The following is a 20,483-nucleotide window of genomic DNA, read 5'->3' on the forward strand; positions in this document are numbered from 1 at the left end:
GGGGGGAGGCACAGGGAAGGTTGTCCTCACAACCGCCCTGCAAGGTAGGTTAGCTTGACAGACAATGACTGGCCCAAGTGACAATGTGAAAATACCTGGAAGAAGAGGCTTTCTGCACACTGCCTCCACAGATATTCAGATCGTGGCTTATTTTGACAGTATTTCTCATACATCTGAAAATCTTCCCGCTGCAGGAGGAAAGAAAGAAGGATAAATATGTAACATCCCCTTGATTCTAAGTACATCCGTTGCAGGGAACTTGTATCAGACAGCCACAGAACCTGTAGCTATCTAATTTAAGTGGAACAGCCATCGCAGGACCACAAAATTGTACAGATGAAAGGGATCCCGAGGGACATGCAGGAACCTGTTCTAGATCATAGAAATAGAGCACAGGCATTGCATGCTAAAGGTCCCAGGTTCAAATCCTAACATCTCTAGGTAGGACTAGCTGAGATCCTTGTTTGGAACTGGGGACAGTGGTGGCCTGTCAGTATGACTGGGGTGGGGCACCTCAGGCCTGGGGAAGACTGCACATTATTATTATTTATTAAAATTCAAATACCGCCCTTCTCCTGAAGATTACAGGGCAGTTTACAACATAAAACCACAAAACAAAACCACAAAATGCATAACATAATGACAACAACAACAACAACAACAACAACAACAACAACAACACACAAATTGAAAAAGCCATAGATTGTTTAATCAGCCAATGGCCTAGTTGAAGAGGAATGTTTTTGCCTGGTGCCTAAAGATATGTAGTAATACTAATAATGATGATAATAATTTATTATTTATATGCTGCCCATCTGACTGGGCTGCCCCAACCACTCTGGTTGGCTTCCAGCAAAATATAAAACCAGAGTAATGAAGGCACCAGGCAAGTCTCCCTGGGGAGAGCATCCCATGAACACTCATCCATCCGCTTTGGCCTCTGAGTCTGACCTTGTCCAATGTGGCCCTTGGAAGATTGCCCAGAAGGGAATGTGGCCCCCACACTGCAAAAAGCACTGCCCCACGCACATACGTATTGCTGCTCCTGTTTAGTGAGTGAATAGGAAGCAGAAAAGTAATGTTGTTGGTTCTAGCAACATAGGAAGTTGCCTTATGCTCCGCCAGGCCATTGGGTCAGTCTAGCTCACTACTGCCTACCTCAACAATAGGAAAGGTTTTCCTGAAGTTAGCTACATTCCCTTTGGGGCAACCAGTTGGAGGCAGGGTGCTGGTGGTGGGAGGAAGTGGGGCCAAAGAGGGGCTAATCTCTCCCCCCCCCATCCTCCTTGTCTACCACTCACCAACCAACAGGGGAGGGACAATTTTTTTCTTACTAGTGGTGTACGTTGAACACATGCAACGGGCTTTCCTTAAACTTCATACTACAAGGCTGGGGAATGTTTTTCAACCATGGGCAGCCTTCTGAAGGCCACAGGCTAATGATATTTGGGGCCATAGGCAAAAGCGGGCAGAGCAGAGAATGTGGGTTTTACAACAGGCTGCTTCTTAGACCAGCCCACCCCTCTCCATCCTCCAACAGGTAAGAGGCATTACCCAGGTTTAAGGACATATTCAGGCCAGACAAAAACAATCAGTGTGTCTAAGTAGGGACATGAATCATGGCTTGGGGAGAGTTCTGAGGGCCAGACAGGGAGGCCTGGAGGACTAAGGTTCCCCACCCCTGATCTAGAACAAGAAGGATCACGAGCACAGCTCCAACAACATGCCTACTGACCCTTTCCAAGAAGCAATAGCCAACTTTCTCTGGGGCTTCCACACAGCTCTCCAGATGGTGGAGGAAAATCCTGCAAGAAAAAGGAAGAGGATGCAGAGGGTAGGAATGAAGAGTGGGTTACATTTGCATCTGGAACTCATTTTTAAAGGCAAGGGGTGGTAGAGGTGGGGAAAGACTGGCAATGCAAAGGTTTGGCAGTGTCTTACTTGTTGTGAAAGTCGTAAATCTCTGGCATGTTTCCAAACAGAACATCTTTGCGATTTTGCAAGGGGGGTGGCAAGAGAAAGGCCATGGTGGGGTTGTCCATCTCAGCTCTGTAGCCCTGCCGACAGCACAACACCAAATGTAGTATTAGGCACACATACAGATTGTCCGACCCCAAAAGGCCACGCTTATTGGCATCATCACCTCTTGGTCCTAATGCTAAAAATCTCTTTGCAGTCGTGCACCATCCCTAGAGGTGTGTTTATTTGGCTTGTGTGTTTACAGAGTGTTATGGCAGTAAAAATATGCCACTGAGTGGCATGTTCAACAGGGGAATGTGAATAAGAATAATAAATGTTAAAACTGGAATGGGGAGTGGGGATAGATCAATCTGACAATTTTGGTTTTGCTCAGTTTCACATCTTTCCCATTATTAAGTACAGTTCCCCACATTTTCACATCAGTTTGCATTCATTATTTTTTTAAAGTAAAAAGTCCTCATGAAAATTTATCAGCATCTAGTGGGCATTTCTTCCATTATACAAATTTATTTCTGCATGTGATACTGTCTAATATGCATATCTCAATGTTCATCATTTTTGTATGCACGACTTTCTCATAACACGTTTTTTGCATATTTAATCCTAATGTATATAATTATATTAATTGTTCGATGAATTTGTTTTCTGCCTTATTTGTATGCTATTGTGTTTTTAATACGATTACCACGATTGTAACATTGTCCTGAAAATATTACTGCTATTGTTATTGTGATCTGCATTGAGATCAACATTGTTGCTGGAATACAAGTATGAAATCCTTTTTTAAAAAAAATCATATATCAACATTCTTTGTACACATTATTTGGTTGGAGAACTGTAATGCCAAATACAGAGAAGTTTGACTTTCTAAGGGCAGATGCATTTTGGTTTGTGTATTGCTTCAGGAAGTGTGAATTAGGCTAAAGCATGCAGGAAACTAAATTTCTCCTCATCCTGCACATCTGTTAGCATCTAGGGGACCTTGCCATGGGAGCATATTCATCCAGTGCTCTACAAGCTACACTGGCTCCCGGTGGAGTATCGGGTCAGGTTTAAGGTGTTGGTTTTGACCTTTAAAGCTTTATGCAGCCTAGGACCCTCGTACTTATGGGACCGTCTCTCCTGGTATGCCCTGCAGAGGACCCTAAGGTCCACAAATAGTAACAGCTTAAGGGTCCCGGGCCCTAAAGAAGCCAGATCCTCCCCCAGGGCCAGGGCCTTTTCAGTGATGGCACCAACCTGGTGGAATGCTCTGTCCCATGAAACTAGGGCCCTGCAGGACTTGATCTCCTTCCGCAGGGCCTGTAAGACAGAGATATTCCGCCTGGACTTCTATTTACCCTGATCCTCCATTCCTTTTTCTATTCCCTTTTCCTATGAGGAAATCCTTCTGGGTCCCCACATTTAAATTCTTCCCTGGTCTCCTTGCTGGCCTTAGCAGGACTAACTTGGCCATTTAGCCCTGGAGATGCTATATTTATGTTGTACTTTATGCTGTTTTTAAGCTTTTTTAAAAGTCATTTTAAATCAATGTTTTATATTGTTGTTAGCCGCCCTGAGCCCGGTTTCTAAACCGGAAAGGTCAGGGTATAAATAAAATGTTGTTGTTATTATTATTGTATTGTATTATATTATTATTATAGTTTACTTGCAGTCAGATAAAGAAGTAAAATATGTATCCCAGATACACCTAAGGGTGAAGCAAGAAGAAACAAAGGCACACTTACCATCAAAATGGTGAACAACTCTTCAACGTAAACCCGCTCAGTTTCTATAAGCTCGTTTATCACATAGCTAAAATGAAGAAGGGGGGGAATCAAGGTTGGGTACATGTAGCAATTCCACAAAGAGCTGGAAAAAACAGTAGCATGTACAATCCAGCTTTCTAAATGTTCAAGAATTTATTGGAGGAAGAAAAAGATAAACATTCTAGCCCTCATGTTACAAAGATGTGCTTGAAAGGGTGAGAATAAAGCCTAGTTATTCCTGACCCCCCTACCCCACTGAAGGGGTGTACATTTTGGTTTGGATGAGGCCTAATCGTCACAGCAAGGCCAAGGTCATTCTTCAAATGCTTTGAGTAAAAGGAACAGAGAACTTTCCCTAGCACAAATCAGGGTTTGTGTGCAAGACTAGCAGAGAAGTTGGTGGATTAAAAAGGGGGTGAAGAATACCTTTTCAATATGTCTAAACTGTCTTCACTTTCTGATATGCAGAACTGCAGCGAATTCCTTTTCTCCTGATAATCGTGCATCACTTCAATCTGGAGGGAAACAAAATGCTTTAGGAAGAGGAAAAAATAAAAAATTAAAAGCTTTGAAGTGGCAACTTGAAGCCTGCTATTTTAAAATGATTCATGTGCTGCCCTAAACATGAACTTGCATTTTGCAATGTACTAGGGGGTACATCCCTGCTAGAGGAACCTTTTGCAGCATGGGGGCCTCATTCCCCAGAGGACAACTTTATGGTGGCCACACAACTGCAGTTGGAGGCAAAAAGAGATAAAAGTGTAGCCAGAGGCAAAAAAGTAAGTGTGTGTGTGTGTGTGTGTGTGTGTGTGAGAGAGAGAGAGAGAGAGAGAGAGAGAGAGAGAGAGAGAGAGAGAGAGAGAGCATCATTACTGATCAAGGATTTATTGCACCTAGGCAAAAGCAGACAAGGAGGCCACAGAGCGTGACCAACAAATAGGAATCAAAGAGGGCTGGGTGGGTAGGGGCTACATTTGGTCCCAGGTCTGGAGTTCCCCATCCCTTGCTTACTATCTAGAATCTGACACAGGAGAGTCAACAGAAGAAGAGAAAGAAAATAGTAGCAGGATGGAAGAATAGGGCCTGGTTTGTGCACAACACTAAACCAAAGCTACATGAATGAGTTTGAGTGAGCTTGCTCATCTCCCTCCCCTCTCTTCCCCTAGCACAGCCTCAAGGAGGAGACTAGAAGTACTGTATCTGTTTCCTAATTTAAACAAACCACTGCATAAAGCAGCCCACTCTAAGCTATTGTTAGCTTAAACTCCAGCCCTTTGAAACAGGAGAAGATCAAACCATGGTTTCTGAACCAAGATTGTTAAATAAACCATAGTTTAAATCAACTTTCGTACCCCAGACTGGATGCAGCAACAAAATGTGGTTAGTTTACACTCGGAGGAAAATGCTTCCAATCTCCAAGCCATACCAAAGGATCAATGAGCTTATCCAGGTTAGTTTATGCAGCACTAATTTAAAGCTTGGTTTGGGCATTTCATCTGAACCGGGCAAGTGAGTAGGCATAAGACTGCACTGATAAAACTTATGTCCCATTTATACACTTTAGCTATGTGGTCTCCCATCCATCTTGTTTTTTTATGCTTGTTCTGGACAAGGAATGCTGCATGAAAAGATGTGGTTTGAGGAACAGTTTGTTAATGGTATGCAAGATTTCCCTTCAAGTCATTCCTTTGACTATGGTATGTAGTCGAAACAGCACCAACCATGCACAACAGAGAGGAATCAATGGCTTAAGGAGGAGGGGACCTAAAAAAGCACGACAAGGATAGATCATGCTGTGTGTCCTTAGAATGCTCAGCATCTATTGCAAGTAGGGAGACTGAAGTTGGTGAGGAACGGAATGGAGTCCCCTAGAAAAAGGTATGGCTGGTTGGATGGCAGGCAGGCAGGAACACGGAACAGGACCATTCCACACTGATTTTGTGGACGTCACACTTGTACTTAAACATTTTTAATCACCTACCTTGCGGGAACTTTGAGATTTCCTTGAAGTCTTCTTCCCAGGCAGTGAGATATCAAATGAAAATTTCAAACTGGAATTAAAATCTACACCTTGAACATAAGAAAAAGAAGAAGGGCAGATTATAGTCTACAAATTGCAGGTTACTTTTGTGCAAAGGAATTACATTGAACCACATTACACCACCTGTTTAAAAGGTAGATTGTTCGGTTAGTTAATGCTAGAAACAAAATATATGTGAGTGTGTTCCTGTGTGCACACATGTTTTAACAGAGAAACAGAAATTTTAAAGGAGAAAAAAGTTATTGGGGGGGGAACTATTAATTATAACAAAAGATTTGAAAATAAATAAATGGTGTTTAGGAAACAAAAGAATTTTTTACTAAGTAATCACACAAAATTTGAAATAAACAAAATATGAGATTAAAAGTTAAAAATTCATAATCTGGCAAGGTACCAGGAAAAGGTTTGAAGCATCCTATTTTGCTTTACTTCCTCTTCAAGTTGCATTTTATTTTTTTATTAAATTTGTATACCACCATTCATGTGCAGATCTGAGGGCATTGGGTTATATCCTACTCAGAGTAGACCCATTGAAGTGGCTACATTTGGACTATTTAAATGTTGCTACTCTTCACTGTTGTTAAGCTGGCCATTATTTGACTTATTTTGTACATAACTCTGAGATCTAATATTTTTATTATTCATTTATATACCTCTTATCACTCCAAAAGCCCCCCCCCCCCAGAATAGTGGCTAATAATATTTTAATAACCAACAGATAATGTGTTATATCCAGCTTTGATGGCATTTCCTGGGTAATTAAATTTCCTACGCAAACCTGCACCATCAAGCCACCATATTGTTGTGGAGATAGCATTTATTCATGCAAAGCTTTATTTATTGAAAGTACTTCTACACCAAAATTCAGCTTAAAAACACCCAGGACATCTACAATATCTATCAACCAATCATTTAGAAACACTCCTAAAAAACCACAATTCACGGGATTCTTTGAGGGAAGCCACAATATCTGTTTAAAGTGGTATAAAACTGCTTTATATAAAACTCATAATGCAGTTGGGCCACACTGAAAGGATTTCTGGATATAATGGAAGAGTGGAAAGGAAAGGCAATGGAGTTCCTTGCTAGGAGAAGATGCAACTGAGGAAGAAAAGGAACAGTATCTAATTTTATTGACATAGATAAGTGTTGAATATCCGTTAGATAGAAGAAGCACCTTTAATGAAGTAATGGGCAAAGGATGTTGGGAGAAAAACAGATGCAGAAGAATGCAAACAGATATGAAGAGAAGCTGCCCCATCTTCAAACTGTGCTTCAAACAGTGACAACATTACTATTTCCACAAGATCTCACTGATGTCGGACAGCATCATCAGAAAGAAAACTCCCAAATAAGGTGGAGTGTTTCAGATGTATTTGCCCTGCTGCCTACAAGCTCTTAAAATGACAGGCAGCACTTTTGTGAGAGATCCCTAAGGCTGTTAACTGGGAGAACCCCAAAATTAGCATATACTGAATACATAAATGGCACAATCCCAGTTTGGGCTGGACAACCAGCGGTTTGCTAAGCACAAATGACAGTTCCCAGGGAGTTCAATAAAATGATCATTTCTGCTGACAGTCTGAGATTACAGAAATCAGAACATCTTGTTCACACGTTACACTGAACACAGGTACAAGCTGTCTACGCATGTATAACTATTTATATAAAAGAGTGTTACATTTGCAGATTTGCACAGCTTAGCTGTATCAAAACACAGGTACGGTACACAGACTGTGGACTCAGCTATACAGCTGCAAATATAACGTTTTAGGTGTGTTTTAAGTGCAGTATACAAATGTGACACTAGATGGCGAAGGGTGAGCTTAGGGCAAATTCAATATATTTTTCAAAACTTTTTTTTAAAAAAGCATTTTCGCAGCGTTTTTTATATGTGTCTAGATTCCCCCTGTGTTATCGCTGAATGTCACATGTGAGTAAGTGCATAAATGTACAGCTCAACTATTTGTGTGCATGGATTGTATACTCATTGAATGTAACATTTGAACAGCCTTGGAGGGCTAGGCAAACACCTGCAAACCAAAACACTTTCCCTGAGAGCTGTCCTGTACTGTAGTTGGAGCACCCAGAGGAATGTAGTCCTCCTTTAGAAGACGTCTAAAATCTTCAAGCAGAAGTTCCTCTCCAGCAATCACACTGCACGCTTATGGTATGTTTCCCATTATGTAAAGAGTGGGCAGAAAGCAGTCACATATAAAAAGTGCAATACAGATGAATAATGCAGATTGCAAAAAGGGATACTCTCCATACTATATTAAGTAGAGGCTTTGAGAAACTTGAATAACAATCAGTTTGTGTTATTTTTTGAAGACACTGCAGGGTATTTAAAGAACACACTCGCAAAACAGCTCTGATCACTAGAGAAGGAATAGACTTGGTGGTGTCCTCCACAGTTAGCTTCACTCTCTGTTCACACATACAAAGAAATCTACGACATTCTCAAGCCCATTCTCATTCCATCTTCCCCACAGTTACTTAATGAACATTTCTGAATGATGAAACTTTAAAAGCAGGTTACCATGTTTGGGGGAAAACAAAGGAGATTTCGACCGGGGTGGGTTTTCTGGCCGTGGGGCTACCAGCTGCACAGGGCGTGCTTGTTTGTCCGCTAGCTTTTTGTAGCAAGCCTGCCTGTTCTCAAACATGCTCCGCACATTCTCAAGCTTCATCTGGACCATTTGTATCCGAGCCTGCAGAGTCCAAAAAGGAAAACCCTGTAAGGAAATCTTGCAGAATTGGCTTGTCACATATCACGGGTGTTTGATCAAGCCCAGCTCCTGTGAAACGGAGGTCAGTTTGAGACACAATATTGGCTCTCCTAGTAGTTCAGGCTCTAATCTGGATTGGAAGCCTCCATAAGAGTCAGGGACCTACTTTGGCCTACTGGTGTAAAGCCTGGGAGGGAATTCCAGTCTAGGCCAACAAGCTTAATTACTCCAGTATTTTCAGTTTGTTGGATTCAAGGCTAGTACACTGTGTAGCGGAGCTCTTGCTATCATGGCCAGCACAAATGTGATTCCTGTAGCACAGGCCTACCTTTAGTTCAGGAGTTAAGATGGACTCAAAGTCAGAGCACAGGGTTTGTGAGTCAGCATATAAATGCAGTGAAGAACCCTCAAGGAACATCTCTATGTCTTGGAGAGCTTTCTGGGCACCTTCTCGAGACTGGCATTTATCCATCTGCTGGTTGGCTAGAAGGTAGGCTCCTTCATCGCAGCACTCCAGGGCCTGGTGAAAAAACATGAGCAGGAACAGGTTGGTGGTCTTACCTAGGGTAATGACCAACTGGCAGTCTGTAGGGAGCAGTGGATTTCCCCTCTCCCACCTGTTATGAACAGGCTTAGAGGACAGGAGGAGATTTAAGGTGGAAGTATTGTCTCCAATGTCCTCTTCCAACCAGCAACCCATGTCCTCTTCCAACTGCCTAACCCTCTTATTCTGCTGCATTGTTGTCATCATGTGCTTTGCATCCAGTGCCAGGAAAATCACAGGTCACCCATATTAAGGAGACCTCCTACACTGTCCTAGACAGAGGAGGTGGCTCTTCTATCATTCTCTGACTCTGGGGGGTGACACCTCCATAGCTTCTCCTGTCCCACAGCCATGCTTTGACATGCAACTGCAGAATCAGCTATGAGCTCTTTAAGGGAGGGGTGGTGGAAGAGAAGGTCCAGTCTGTAAGTTTGAGTACTGCTAGGCCATAAGACCTGCAAAGGCAGCCAGAACTTCCAGGATGCTGGGGGAAAGCACCACCATGGCTCTCCCCAGCGTTTCCCAAGTGCTCTTCTTGGTCTCTGGAGGACAGAAAAGGGAGCCACCTATAACTCAGCTAGCCACATGAGAAGACCCCCTGAGGTTTCTTGCAGAGCTGAGGCTTCTTGGAGAGCAATAAGACCTGCAGCAGCAGTTCGACTTATTTTTTAATTAAATTCCAAAATACGACACCAAAAATTAAAAATAAACCTCTAAGTCTATGTTTCTTCGTTATATTGAATTTATTCTAATTTGCTAATTGTTTATATTTTTTTGTCCACTTTGAATTTATTGGATATGTTTTGCAAATTGACTTCTCTTCCCCACCCCAAAGCTTTTGATGACTGATTGTTTCTTGCAGGCTGCTTTGGGCACAGAGTTCACTGTGGAAAGGCAGCATTTAAATGCCTCTGGTCCACTGCAGAGCAACATCTTCTGCACCTCAGCCTGCAATTTCCCATGAGACCTGTCCAGGGTCCTGATCTGCCTTGCCTTGCCTTGCCCAGACCAGACCAGATCATGACAATTGCTACGACTTCCCCTGCAAGCCCCAAGGCCTGTGGTCCTGATCTCCCCTGTCTCTTGACGTTTAACAGGCAGCCTGTGTGGTTTGAAATCAACTGTGCAGGCAAAGGCATCCCACTTTGAAAGCCCCAGTGAGTAGCCGACTGTCAAGGCTCAACAAAGTGGCATGCATAGATCCTTCCATAGAGTTGTGCAGGATCAGCAGTACCAGCAAAAACAAACAAAACACCCTTTCATTTCAGCCATGTCTTTGCCTATGCCACAGCTGGTATCATTGATGGGCATGGCTGGACCAAATAGGGACACCTAATTAGGCTCCAGGCTGGAGGTTCCCCGCTCCTGGCCTAAAAAATTAGAATCCTGAACCAACAACAAGTCAACTCCACAATCCAGGATGATGCAATAGTATAATTTCATCTTCTTCTACATTATCTGTTCTGAGGAGGAGCAAGGAGCTATGTGGGACACTGAAGCCTCAGAAATGCTGTTCAGCATTCTTTAATTTTGACAAGGTTTCATTTCCACACTTGCAAACTTGTAAATTAAAACTGGGGCTCTGTGGCTAGTAGCCTATCCTGCCCTCCTGCAGGATCACAGCAAGTGCACAGCTCCATCCTTTGTCATGCAGAGTTGGACTCTGAAAGCAATGCTCCATCATTCATTCACTGGGACTGGAGGTCCACCTCTGGACATTACCTGCTGCAGAGAAGTGAGAAGGTCCAAGGTTCTTTGGAGCTGGTTGTGCTTCCTTTTGATCTCCTCCAGCAGGATATCCGAATGGTGCCGGAGCTCATTACACTGCTGGCAGATCAAGTTGAGGGCGTAGTGGTGGTTGGTTGCCAGCTGGTGCCCATGAAGGATCACAACTTGAGCCTTCCCTGTCAACTCCTATGTAACAACCAAATAAAAGAGGGGGTAGGCGTTATACTTCTAGACTGTGTTACAGGTAGGTAGCCGTGTTGGTCTGGATCGAAGTAAAATAAAAAAAATTCCTTCAGTAGCACCTTAAAGACCAACTAAGTTTTTATTTTGGTATGAGCTTTCGTGTGCATGCACACTTCTTCAGATCAGGTATCTGAAGAAGTGTGCATGCACACGAAAGCTCATACCAAAATAAAAACTTAGTTGGTCTTTAAGGTGCTACTGAAGGAATTTTTTTTATTCTAGACTGTGTGAGGCAGAAGGGTCACCATGTGGCCTCTCTATCTAGCCCTCAAAGCTTTTCCCAGGCAACACCTTCTCTCCCCAGACACACACTGTCCCTACTTACAGCCTCTTTGAGTTTTCTTCCCTGGCTGGAATGTGTCCTTGAACTCTGATCATGCCCCTTGCTTGTGAGGATGGAGGAAAAAATGTGTGTTTGAGTGAGTAGAGAAAGCAGCCTACTGCACAAAGGCAACAATTACAGTTGCTGCTCTGCCAACCTTCGTCCCTTGTGTCATCTGCTGAAGAGATTTCAGAGTGCCCCCCCCCACCTCCAGCCATCCTGGCCAGTGAACACCTCCTTATCCCTGCTCTAGGTGGGTTAGGATGGCTGTTCCTCAGTGACACCAACTGGATGGCGCTCTCACCTGTGCCATTTTGTTCAAGTTTTCCATATCCAACACCCTCTGTTTTACTTGAGAGACATTATCTCCAGTATCCGGCAGCTCCCCTTGCTTCTCCATTAAAAATTCAATGGCTTTACTGAGCTAAAAGGAAAAGGAAATTTTGTCAAAAAGGGAAAAAAAACAGGAGGGACACAATATTATTTAAAGCACAGGAGGGGAACTTGTGGCTCTTAGGTTCCCCTCATGTGATCTACACATCCCTCTTTGCTCTGTTTTCACTTGAAAGTGTTGCGTTATGCTTGAGCAAGGAAGACATCTGAAGCTGAACAAGCAGAGAATGGGGGGGGGCAGCAGTGGTCTTCTGCCCACCATTGGTTCTAGCTCCACACATCAAAGGAGCCACCCCCCCCCCCATTACATCTCCTGCAGATCAAAGGTCTTTCGCAGGGGGGAAAGGTCCTCTATACCTTTCAAGCACACAGTACTTAAAAGCTACTGTGGGGGTCGAATGAATATTACAAAATGCCAGCAAGAGTTTCTTAGCCAAGGCTGATGGGATGGGGACCTCATCCTTTTTTTTTATAAATATTTTTTATTAAACATTTTATAACAAACAAAAAATACAAAAAATACCAAAAATACAAAGAACATCATTACAACAAAAAAAACATCAATACAAACAAAAACATAAACATATCATCTTTAATCAACTTTTTAAATCATTGTCTTTTTGGCTTCCCCAACTCCCCACTATCTGATTTTCATTTTGAATATCACTGTAGCAGTTTCTATTTCATCTCTTTTACTTCCTTCATACTATAATCTCCTTAGTTCCTCTTAATCTCATCTTTATATTTGCGTATCAATTTTTCAACCTTATAAACTCCTCTTATCTCCCTATTGCCTTAACTTCTGTATTTCCCTAGATATTCAGATTTTCAACTTTCAAAAGTAATTCCCTATATATATTTTAAACTTTCTCCAGTCTTCCTCCACTCTTTCCCCTGCTTGATCTCGGAGTCTTCCTGTCAGCTCTGCCAGTTCCATAAAGTCCAGCATTTTCATTTGCCATTCCTGTAAAGACGGCAGTTCCTCTTTTTTTCCAATATTTTGCAATTAAAATCCTCGCAGCTGTGGTGGCATACATAAACAAATTGACATCTTTTTTGGGAATTTCTTCCCCTACTATTCCAAGTAAAAAGGCCTCTGGTTTTTTCAGAAACGTATTTTTATATATCTTTTTCATTTCATTATAAATCATTTCCCAGAAGCCTTTTATCTTGGGGCATGTCCACCACATATGATAGAATGAACCAACTTCTTCTTTACATTTATTATCACCTTTGTGATACATTTTCGCTAATTTTACCGGAGTTGGTGTAATTTTACTTTGAGTTGGTGGACAATTTGGATTTGGTAGATGTATGGAGGCTGAGAAATCCATTGGAGAAAGAGTTCACCTTCTTTTCGGACTCACAAAAATCGGGCAGCAGATTGGATTACATATGGATTACAAAGGATCTGTGCCCCAAAGTGTTGAAAACTGAAATATGCCCCAGGACTTATTCAGACCACAACGCAGTATTAATGGAGTTAAAACTATATCTGCAGGGTTCGTTTAGGTGGAGAATGAATGACTCTTTGCTGAGAAATGAGCAAATAAATAATAAGGCCCAGAAGACATTGAAGGATTATTTTGAATTAAATTTAAATAAAGGATCGGACATTCGTGTGGTTTGGGATGCTAGTAAAGCAGTAATGAGAGGATTCCTGATTCAACAGAATGCAATTTGGAAAAAGGCGAGAAATGAAAAAAAGGAAAATATTTTGGATAAGTTGAAGGAGAAAGAAAAAAAGTTGAGAGCAAAACCGGAAAGTCAGGAAATCCAAAAAGAGATAAAAGCTTTGCAAGTACAGTATTCCCAAATAATAAATGAAGAAATTGAATGGAAAATTAGAAGAATGAAACAAAGATCATTTGAATCGGCTAATAAATGTGGGAAACTTTTAGCCTGGCAATTGAAGAAAAGACAAAAAGAGAGTACAATTATAAAGATCATAGAGGAAGGAAGAACCATAGAGAACCCTGCAGAGATAAGGAAATGCTTCACAAAATATTATAAACAACTTTATAAAAGGGAAAAAGAAGATAAAGACAGTATAGAGAAATTTATAAAGGAAAATGGATTACAGAAAATCCCAGTTCAACAAAAGAACCTACTGAATGAGTTGATTACAAGACAAGAGGTTGAAGCAGCAATTCAAGAGCTGAAAAATGATAAGGCCCCAGGACCTGATGGACTGACCTCCAAATACTACAAAACATTAAAAAACTGGTTGATACAACCATTAATGGAGGTAGCAAATGAAATTTTTTTGGGGGGCAGGGCACCAGAGACTTGGAAAGATGCATTTATCTCTCTGATTCCAAAACCAGATGTGGATAGGACTCAGGTTAAGAACTATAGACCAATCTCATTATTGAATGTGGATTATAAAATATATGCTAGTATTTTGGCATCAAGACTGAAAAGGGTGTTGAAAGACTGGATACACAAGGACCAGGCAGGATTTCTGCCAGGGAGACATATGAAAGACAATATAAGGAATACAATAGACATTTTGGAAAGACTGGAAATGAAAATAAACACCAAAGCACTGTTAATTTTTGTGGATGCCGAAAAAGCTTTTGATAATATTTCTTGGACTTTTATGAAACAAAATTTAGATAAAATGGAGGTTGGTCAAAACTTTGCTAATGGCATTAATGGTATTTACTCTGAGCAAAGGGCGAAAATTATTGTAAATAATGTGGTCTCAGAAGAGATAAGAATAGAAAAAGGAACAAGACAAGGGTGCCCACTTTCCCCCCTTCTATTTATTTCGGTTTTAGAGGTCCTGTTGAATATGATAAGGAGTGATGAAGAGGTTAAAGGTATTACAGTAGGTACAAAGCAATATAAGTTAAAAGCCTTTGCAGATGACTTGGTATTAACCCTGCAGAACCCTGAACACAGTGCAGTAAGAGCATTGCAGATAATACAAGAGTTTGGCAAGGTGGCGGGCTTTAAGTTAAATAAAGGGAAAACTAAAGTTTTAGAAAGGAATTTGACAATGCAAGAAAGACAAATGGTAGAGGACTGTACAGGACTGAAATGTGTGAAAAAGGTGAAATACTTGGGAGTTAATATGACTGCAAGAAATTTAAATTTATATAAAGATAACTATGAGAAATTATGGAAGGAAATTAAAAGAGATTTGGAGATATGGTCAAGATTGAAATTGTCCTTAATGGGCCGAATAGCAACTGTTAAAATGAACGTATTGCCAAGAATGTTGTTCTTATTTCAGGCTCTTCCGATTGTGGATAAGTTGAAATGTTTTCAAGAGTGGCAAAAGATACTGTCTAAATTTGTCTGGCAGGGGAAGAAACCCAGAATTAAATACAAACTTTTGACAGATGTAAAAGAAAGGGGAGGATTCTCACTGCCGGACTTAAAGATTTACTTTGAAGCAGCAGCTTTCTGCTAGCTGAAGGAATGGTTTTTGCTAGACAACGATGATGTGTTAGATTTGGAAGGCCATGATAATGCATGTGGGTGGCATGCGTACCTGTGGTATGATAAGGTAAAGGCTCATAAAAGCTTCAAAAATCATATAATTAGGAAATCATTGTTCAATGTATGGATCAGATATAAGGATTTGTTGGAAAAGAAAACTCCTAGGTGGATTTCACCGCTTGAGGCGATGAAACCTAAAAGACCAAATATGGATGAAAATAGATTGAAGTATAAAGATATTTTGGTGGAGGAGGAAAATCAATTTAAGTTAAGGTCATATGAACAATTGAAGGATAAGTTAAGTGACTGGTTTCAGTATGTACAGATAAATGAAGCATTCAAGAGAGATAAAAAAATAGGATTCCAATTAGAAAAGTCGAAATTAGAAACAGAATTAATAGAGGCAAACAGCAAGAATTTGTCCAGAATGTATAATTTATTGTTAGAGTAGCATTTGAAAGATGAGCAAACAAAATCGGTTATGATTGATTGGGCCAAGGATTTGGGCCATAATGTTATGATGTCAGATTGGGAAAAACTGTGGAAGAAGGGTATGAAATTTACGGCATGCACGGCGCTGAAAGAGAATTTAATGAAAATGATGTATAGATGGTATTTGACTCCGGGACCTCATCCTACCTCTTGGAAATGTTGCTCGAATTTCCAAAGCTGCAAATACTGCTCCATCTTCAGCTGATGTTTCTCCCAGAATCCATCAAAAGCAGTTTCCATTTCATGCAACTGTGCAAGCAACCTTTTTTTTTCACAAGAGGGAGTTGATTTAGTTATCCATTTAAATTTTTTTACTATTGTAACCCAAGAAAATTATTAATAAAAACAATAAAAAACCCTCAACTGCATTTCTACCAAGTGGTCCCAAGCCATTTAAAAAAGACGTTTCAACAAAGAACTCAACCCCTTAAAAAGTAAAAAAAAAAAAAAGCAGGCACCTTTTAGATTTCTCACGATATCCCTTATGTGGCATTTAAATGGACTCCAGCCACCCAACGCCTATTTGGACTGCTGAGGACTGGAAACTCCAGAATCCACCAAGGTACTTTGCTAAGCCCCCACTCCCCAAAAATAACCCTTAGGTGATGCCTTGTGTTGTTGCAACCTCCTTTCACCAGGGAAAAAATTGTAGCTTGTCCAAGGTAAAAGAAGGCTGTCCCATTCAGTGGTGGCACAGGTGCAAGACTGGTGAGGATTGCACACAGAGAAGAAGAGGTTGTATCCAAAGTGGTGGCTTACCTGCTTGCCCCCATAACTTTTGCCATTGCTGGGGGAATGCACTGACCCCAGGCACATGGCTGCTTTCTTCCCCAAGAGGAATGGAAGAGCATCTTCCAACCTGCACAGACAACGCTTAGCTAGATGGACTGTATAAAGATAATTTCCTGTTTGTATTTTTTTTTGGGGGGGGAGCTATTGCTTGGTGGTAGGGCATCAGTTCCACATGCAGAAGGTTCTAGGTTCAATTCCCAGCATCTCCAGATAGGGCTTGGAACATAGTACCCAGCCATTGTGACTAGCAGTCACTGATAGCCTTTATCCTTAAGTTCTCCTGTGCATTGTTTTGTAGGAAACCCCAGGAGCAGAGAGTGCTCTTATACTCTGGTCCTTCCTTTGGGTTTCCAACAGGATGATGGACAAGATGGGTCATTGGCATGATCCAACAGGGCTCATCTTATGTTTCTATGCTTTCGATGGGCAAGACAGTGATCCTAGTCAACAGCTTTTAAAATGTGCATGATGCTCAACATGCTCACCGATTGACAGTCTCCCAGTCACCAGATCTCTCCTGTGGTTCCTCTTTGTCAGGTTCATCCATGTCAGGTTCCTCTAAACTACACAGCAGCATGTTTCCTTCTTTGGTCACTGTCGTAATATCTTCCTGCAGTATGCATAATAAGCATTGCTGATTAATATGTCACCAGAACCACCGTGGTGGTGTTCCGTTTCCAACTCAATGAGGTATCAAGGACCACAATACCAAAAGGAGCTCTCTGAACCCAACCCTCAGCTGGAATCAAATCTACAACACATCTGCGATTGCACCTGCTAAGATCAGTCCCTTGCCCCACCTCACCTGTCCCTGGGTATATTTAGCTTGCAGAAGAGGAGACTAAGGGAAGACATGGTCTTCAAATATCTGGTGGGGCTGTCATGCAGAAGATGGAGCAGATTTGACCTCTGTTGTTCTAGAGGGCATAACTAGAACTATTGAGAACTAGAACCACCTAATAAAAACTGAATATGTGTTTTATATTGATCAGCAACAGGACCAGGGGGCTGGAATCTTCCATTGTATTTCCCCATCAATTTTACTGTTCGTGTGGGTGGACCCACAAAAATAATAGATGATGAATAGCCATAATCTGCCTGGAAGTGTTAAGCCGTTTTCCCTAACATAACACATTTTTGTTTGCTGTTTTATACATACATTTATATGCATACTTTACTCTGACGTGCATTTTGGTCTATATTACTTGATTGGGGAACTGCAATGCAAAATCCGGAGAATTGTGGATTTTGAAGGTTGTGTTTTGTCTTGGAAACTGAAAATTAGGTAGTTTCACCTTCCAATGAGAACTGAATCAATTCCCCCCTCCCCTGAGTCCCTGATCAGAGATGCTATCATTGAGGCAAGATACAGAGTCCAGAGTCAGAACTGGCAACACTATTTCCTACTCTGTCATTCTAGGATTTCCTTGCTCGTAGGCAGAGTGTAAGGTCTAAGGGGGCAGAAGTCAATGCAGTGTTTGCTTATGAAACTTTGTATGTACCATGTGCCTTTCTGAAGTTGTAGAAATAAGAAGCAAACAATGACAGGTAGGTCCGAGACACCTAGTTTAAGAAATCGTGATCAATCACTTCAAAATGGCAGGATTAACAAGTTAGATGCCCATCAGTTTGAGCAGGAGTAAATTAATTGTGGTGAAGAATTGCTTTGATGAGTAGACTGGATTTCCTTGTCCCTTCCTCCACCCATCAAACATGGCAGCTTTTAGCTAGCAAATAGTGATCCCAGGACAATCATATACCATAGCACAGGGGCAAAAGCAAGGAAAGGAAAGCAGGACAGTGAAATGTCATTTCTTTCCTGACATCCCAACCTGTTTATTGAATAGTTGCTTTGTGTGAAGATTATATGATGCTCCTGTTGTAATGTTCCATTCCACCTTAAGAGAGAGAGGGGGCCATGTGACTGTTGTGTCAGTTGGTGTCCGTTATTCCTGTCAGAAGTGAAGTCTGTGTGTGCCTCTGATAACTTCTATGAAGAAGTCAGTTCTTTCACTGTTTGTTAAATAAATGTTTTGTTTTAACCGTTCATGCCAGCCTCTGTAGTGCCACTTCAGCTGCTAGCTACTCCAGGGTGGTGAGAGAGCGAACTGTGGGGAAGTCAGTTGCTCTAGTCTCCCTAAAATATCAATTAGAGCTCCCCAAAAAAAACACCTGCTAGGGAACTAGGTTTGCTGCAGAACCCCTTTGAATCTAAATGCAATCTGAATTTGGTCCATGGTCAGGGGAAGTAATGGTTCTGAATACCAGTCGCTGGAAACCACGGGAGGGAAGAGTGCTCTTAGGCTCAGGTCCTGCTTTCTGGTTTCTCTTGGGGGCATCTGCTTGGCACTGCAAGAACAGGATGCTGGATTAGATGGGCCATTGGCCTGATCCAGCAGGCTCTTCCTAGATCCTTATGCTAGTGTGTGATTGAGTCCCACCACACACAAAAAAGGTCTGGAATTGCTTCCTGCCCCGCCCCCCGCACCAGTGCTTTACTTTAATTGTGCAAACCCACATCTCCAGTATGGGATTGAACCCTTCCTGCAAAACAGTTATCAAGTCTGGAGGTGACCAAAGATTTTCACAGGATCAGGTAGTTTCAGATGCAACTTGCCTTCAGCTGATAGTATTTCTCTGTGCGCAGTGCCAGGATGCGTTCAATTGAGTAGGCATCATCTGGGAGCTCTGTTTCTGCCAGCTCCATGCCAAAGGATTGCAACATCTGGGCAATTTCCTTCACTGTTAGTGCAAAGCTTTCTATGGCCTGGGGGAGAAAGTTTTCTGTTAATCAGCTTGGCATGCCGCTTGGTGCTTAGGCTCAATAAAAGCAGCAATGAGGTATTTATTTATATAGTTGCTTATTTTCATTTAGGAATTTCTTCCCCTGATGGATTCAATGGACAACAAAAAAGCATGGGCAATAAAAACATATTCAGGTCCAATACAGAACAAATTCAGGTCCAATACAGGTATAGACTGGGATAAAAACAAATTTGCACTTTAAAGAATGTTTGGAAAACCAAGGTGTTCCGTAGGCGCAAACAGATAATGGAGACTTTCAGACCGGAGGGCTTCCAAATGCCAGGTGCTGCCACACTAAAGGTGTGATTTCCACACAACAAGGCCCTCTCCTGCAAAGTGCAGTGATTGGTTGGGTATATACGTGGTGAGATGATGGACTTTGTACACCAGCATGTCCTGCTAACTGAACACAATGCATTCTCCGGAAATCTTTCATTAGGTGAGCAATTCCACTGACTGCTAGAGGGGAAATTCTAATGTGTTCCTGACCAAGGAACTTTGGACCCCCCACCCCCACCCCAAAAAAGCCAAAGAAATCCTCAGGAAACCACAGGAGAACCCAGAAAAGATTGTCTCTGGTTTGTCTGATCACTCTCCCTCCCTCAGCCAACCAGCGAAAGGCAAACAAGAAAGTAAAAAATGCTCTCTGTTCTGATATCTGAATCTGCAGTGTGTATAGCAAAGTTCAGGTACTGTTCTTGGATATGGGAATTTTCACATAGAGAATGTTCATGGAGAGGGACCTAGATGCACCTACAACTTAGTCCAGCTGTTGTTGGAAGGACTGGAGTTCACCATAGCTCTATGGCAGAGCAATGTACTTTGCAAGCAGAACACTCCAGGTTACATCCCAGGGATCTCCAGTTAAAAGAAGGGATCTACAGTAGTAGGTAATGATGGGAGTCCCTTCTCTTTTCAGGACCCTGAGAAGCTGCTGAGAGCCAGAGTACTAAGAGGGGTAGCCAATATATATAATAGACTCCAGCTCCCACCATCTCTGACTAGTGCCCTTGCTGAGGCTGGTGGGAGCTGGAGTCTTGGATGGTAACTTCATGAACTTCCCATTGCATGGTCCAGAATTACCCAAGCTATGTTATAATTTTGCATATATGCTAAAGCCTCCTGCACCTACTCTCTCCACTTGCCAATGCAGCATACCTCTTTGCCTCCCCCTCCATGACCAAATCCCCTCCCTTGAAAGTTTACCTCTGCTCCC

The 20,483-nt window shown here is 41.9% G+C and overlaps 1 protein-coding gene across 1 annotated transcript in view; it reads right to left on the reverse strand.

The window, feature by feature from the left end:
* MCF2 (MCF.2 cell line derived transforming sequence) overlaps positions 1 to 20,483 on the reverse strand; it is an 88,450-nt gene that overhangs the window by 20,333 nt on the left and 47,634 nt on the right. Inside the window, exons 7-19 of the mRNA XM_088664431.1 lie at positions 19,080 to 19,229; positions 16,948 to 17,072; positions 15,818 to 15,932; positions 11,640 to 11,759; positions 10,765 to 10,956; positions 8,827 to 9,018; positions 8,309 to 8,480; positions 5,710 to 5,798; positions 4,155 to 4,243; positions 3,708 to 3,774; positions 1,942 to 2,057; positions 1,736 to 1,805; positions 96 to 188 (exon numbers count right to left, since the gene is read on the reverse strand). Coding sequence (XP_088520557.1) covers positions 96 to 188; positions 1,736 to 1,805; positions 1,942 to 2,057; positions 3,708 to 3,774; positions 4,155 to 4,243; positions 5,710 to 5,798; positions 8,309 to 8,480; positions 8,827 to 9,018; positions 10,765 to 10,956; positions 11,640 to 11,759; positions 15,818 to 15,932; positions 16,948 to 17,072; positions 19,080 to 19,229 — 1,590 coding nt within the window. The remainder of the gene's footprint in view (positions 1 to 95; positions 189 to 1,735; positions 1,806 to 1,941; positions 2,058 to 3,707; positions 3,775 to 4,154; positions 4,244 to 5,709; positions 5,799 to 8,308; positions 8,481 to 8,826; positions 9,019 to 10,764; positions 10,957 to 11,639; positions 11,760 to 15,817; positions 15,933 to 16,947; positions 17,073 to 19,079; positions 19,230 to 20,483) is intronic.

The sequence above is a fragment of the Zootoca vivipara genome, chromosome Z2, assembly GCF_965207765.1.
Source record: "Zootoca vivipara chromosome Z2, rZooViv2.hap1.1, whole genome shotgun sequence".
Classification (NCBI taxonomy): domain Eukaryota; kingdom Metazoa; phylum Chordata; class Lepidosauria; order Squamata; family Lacertidae; genus Zootoca; species Zootoca vivipara.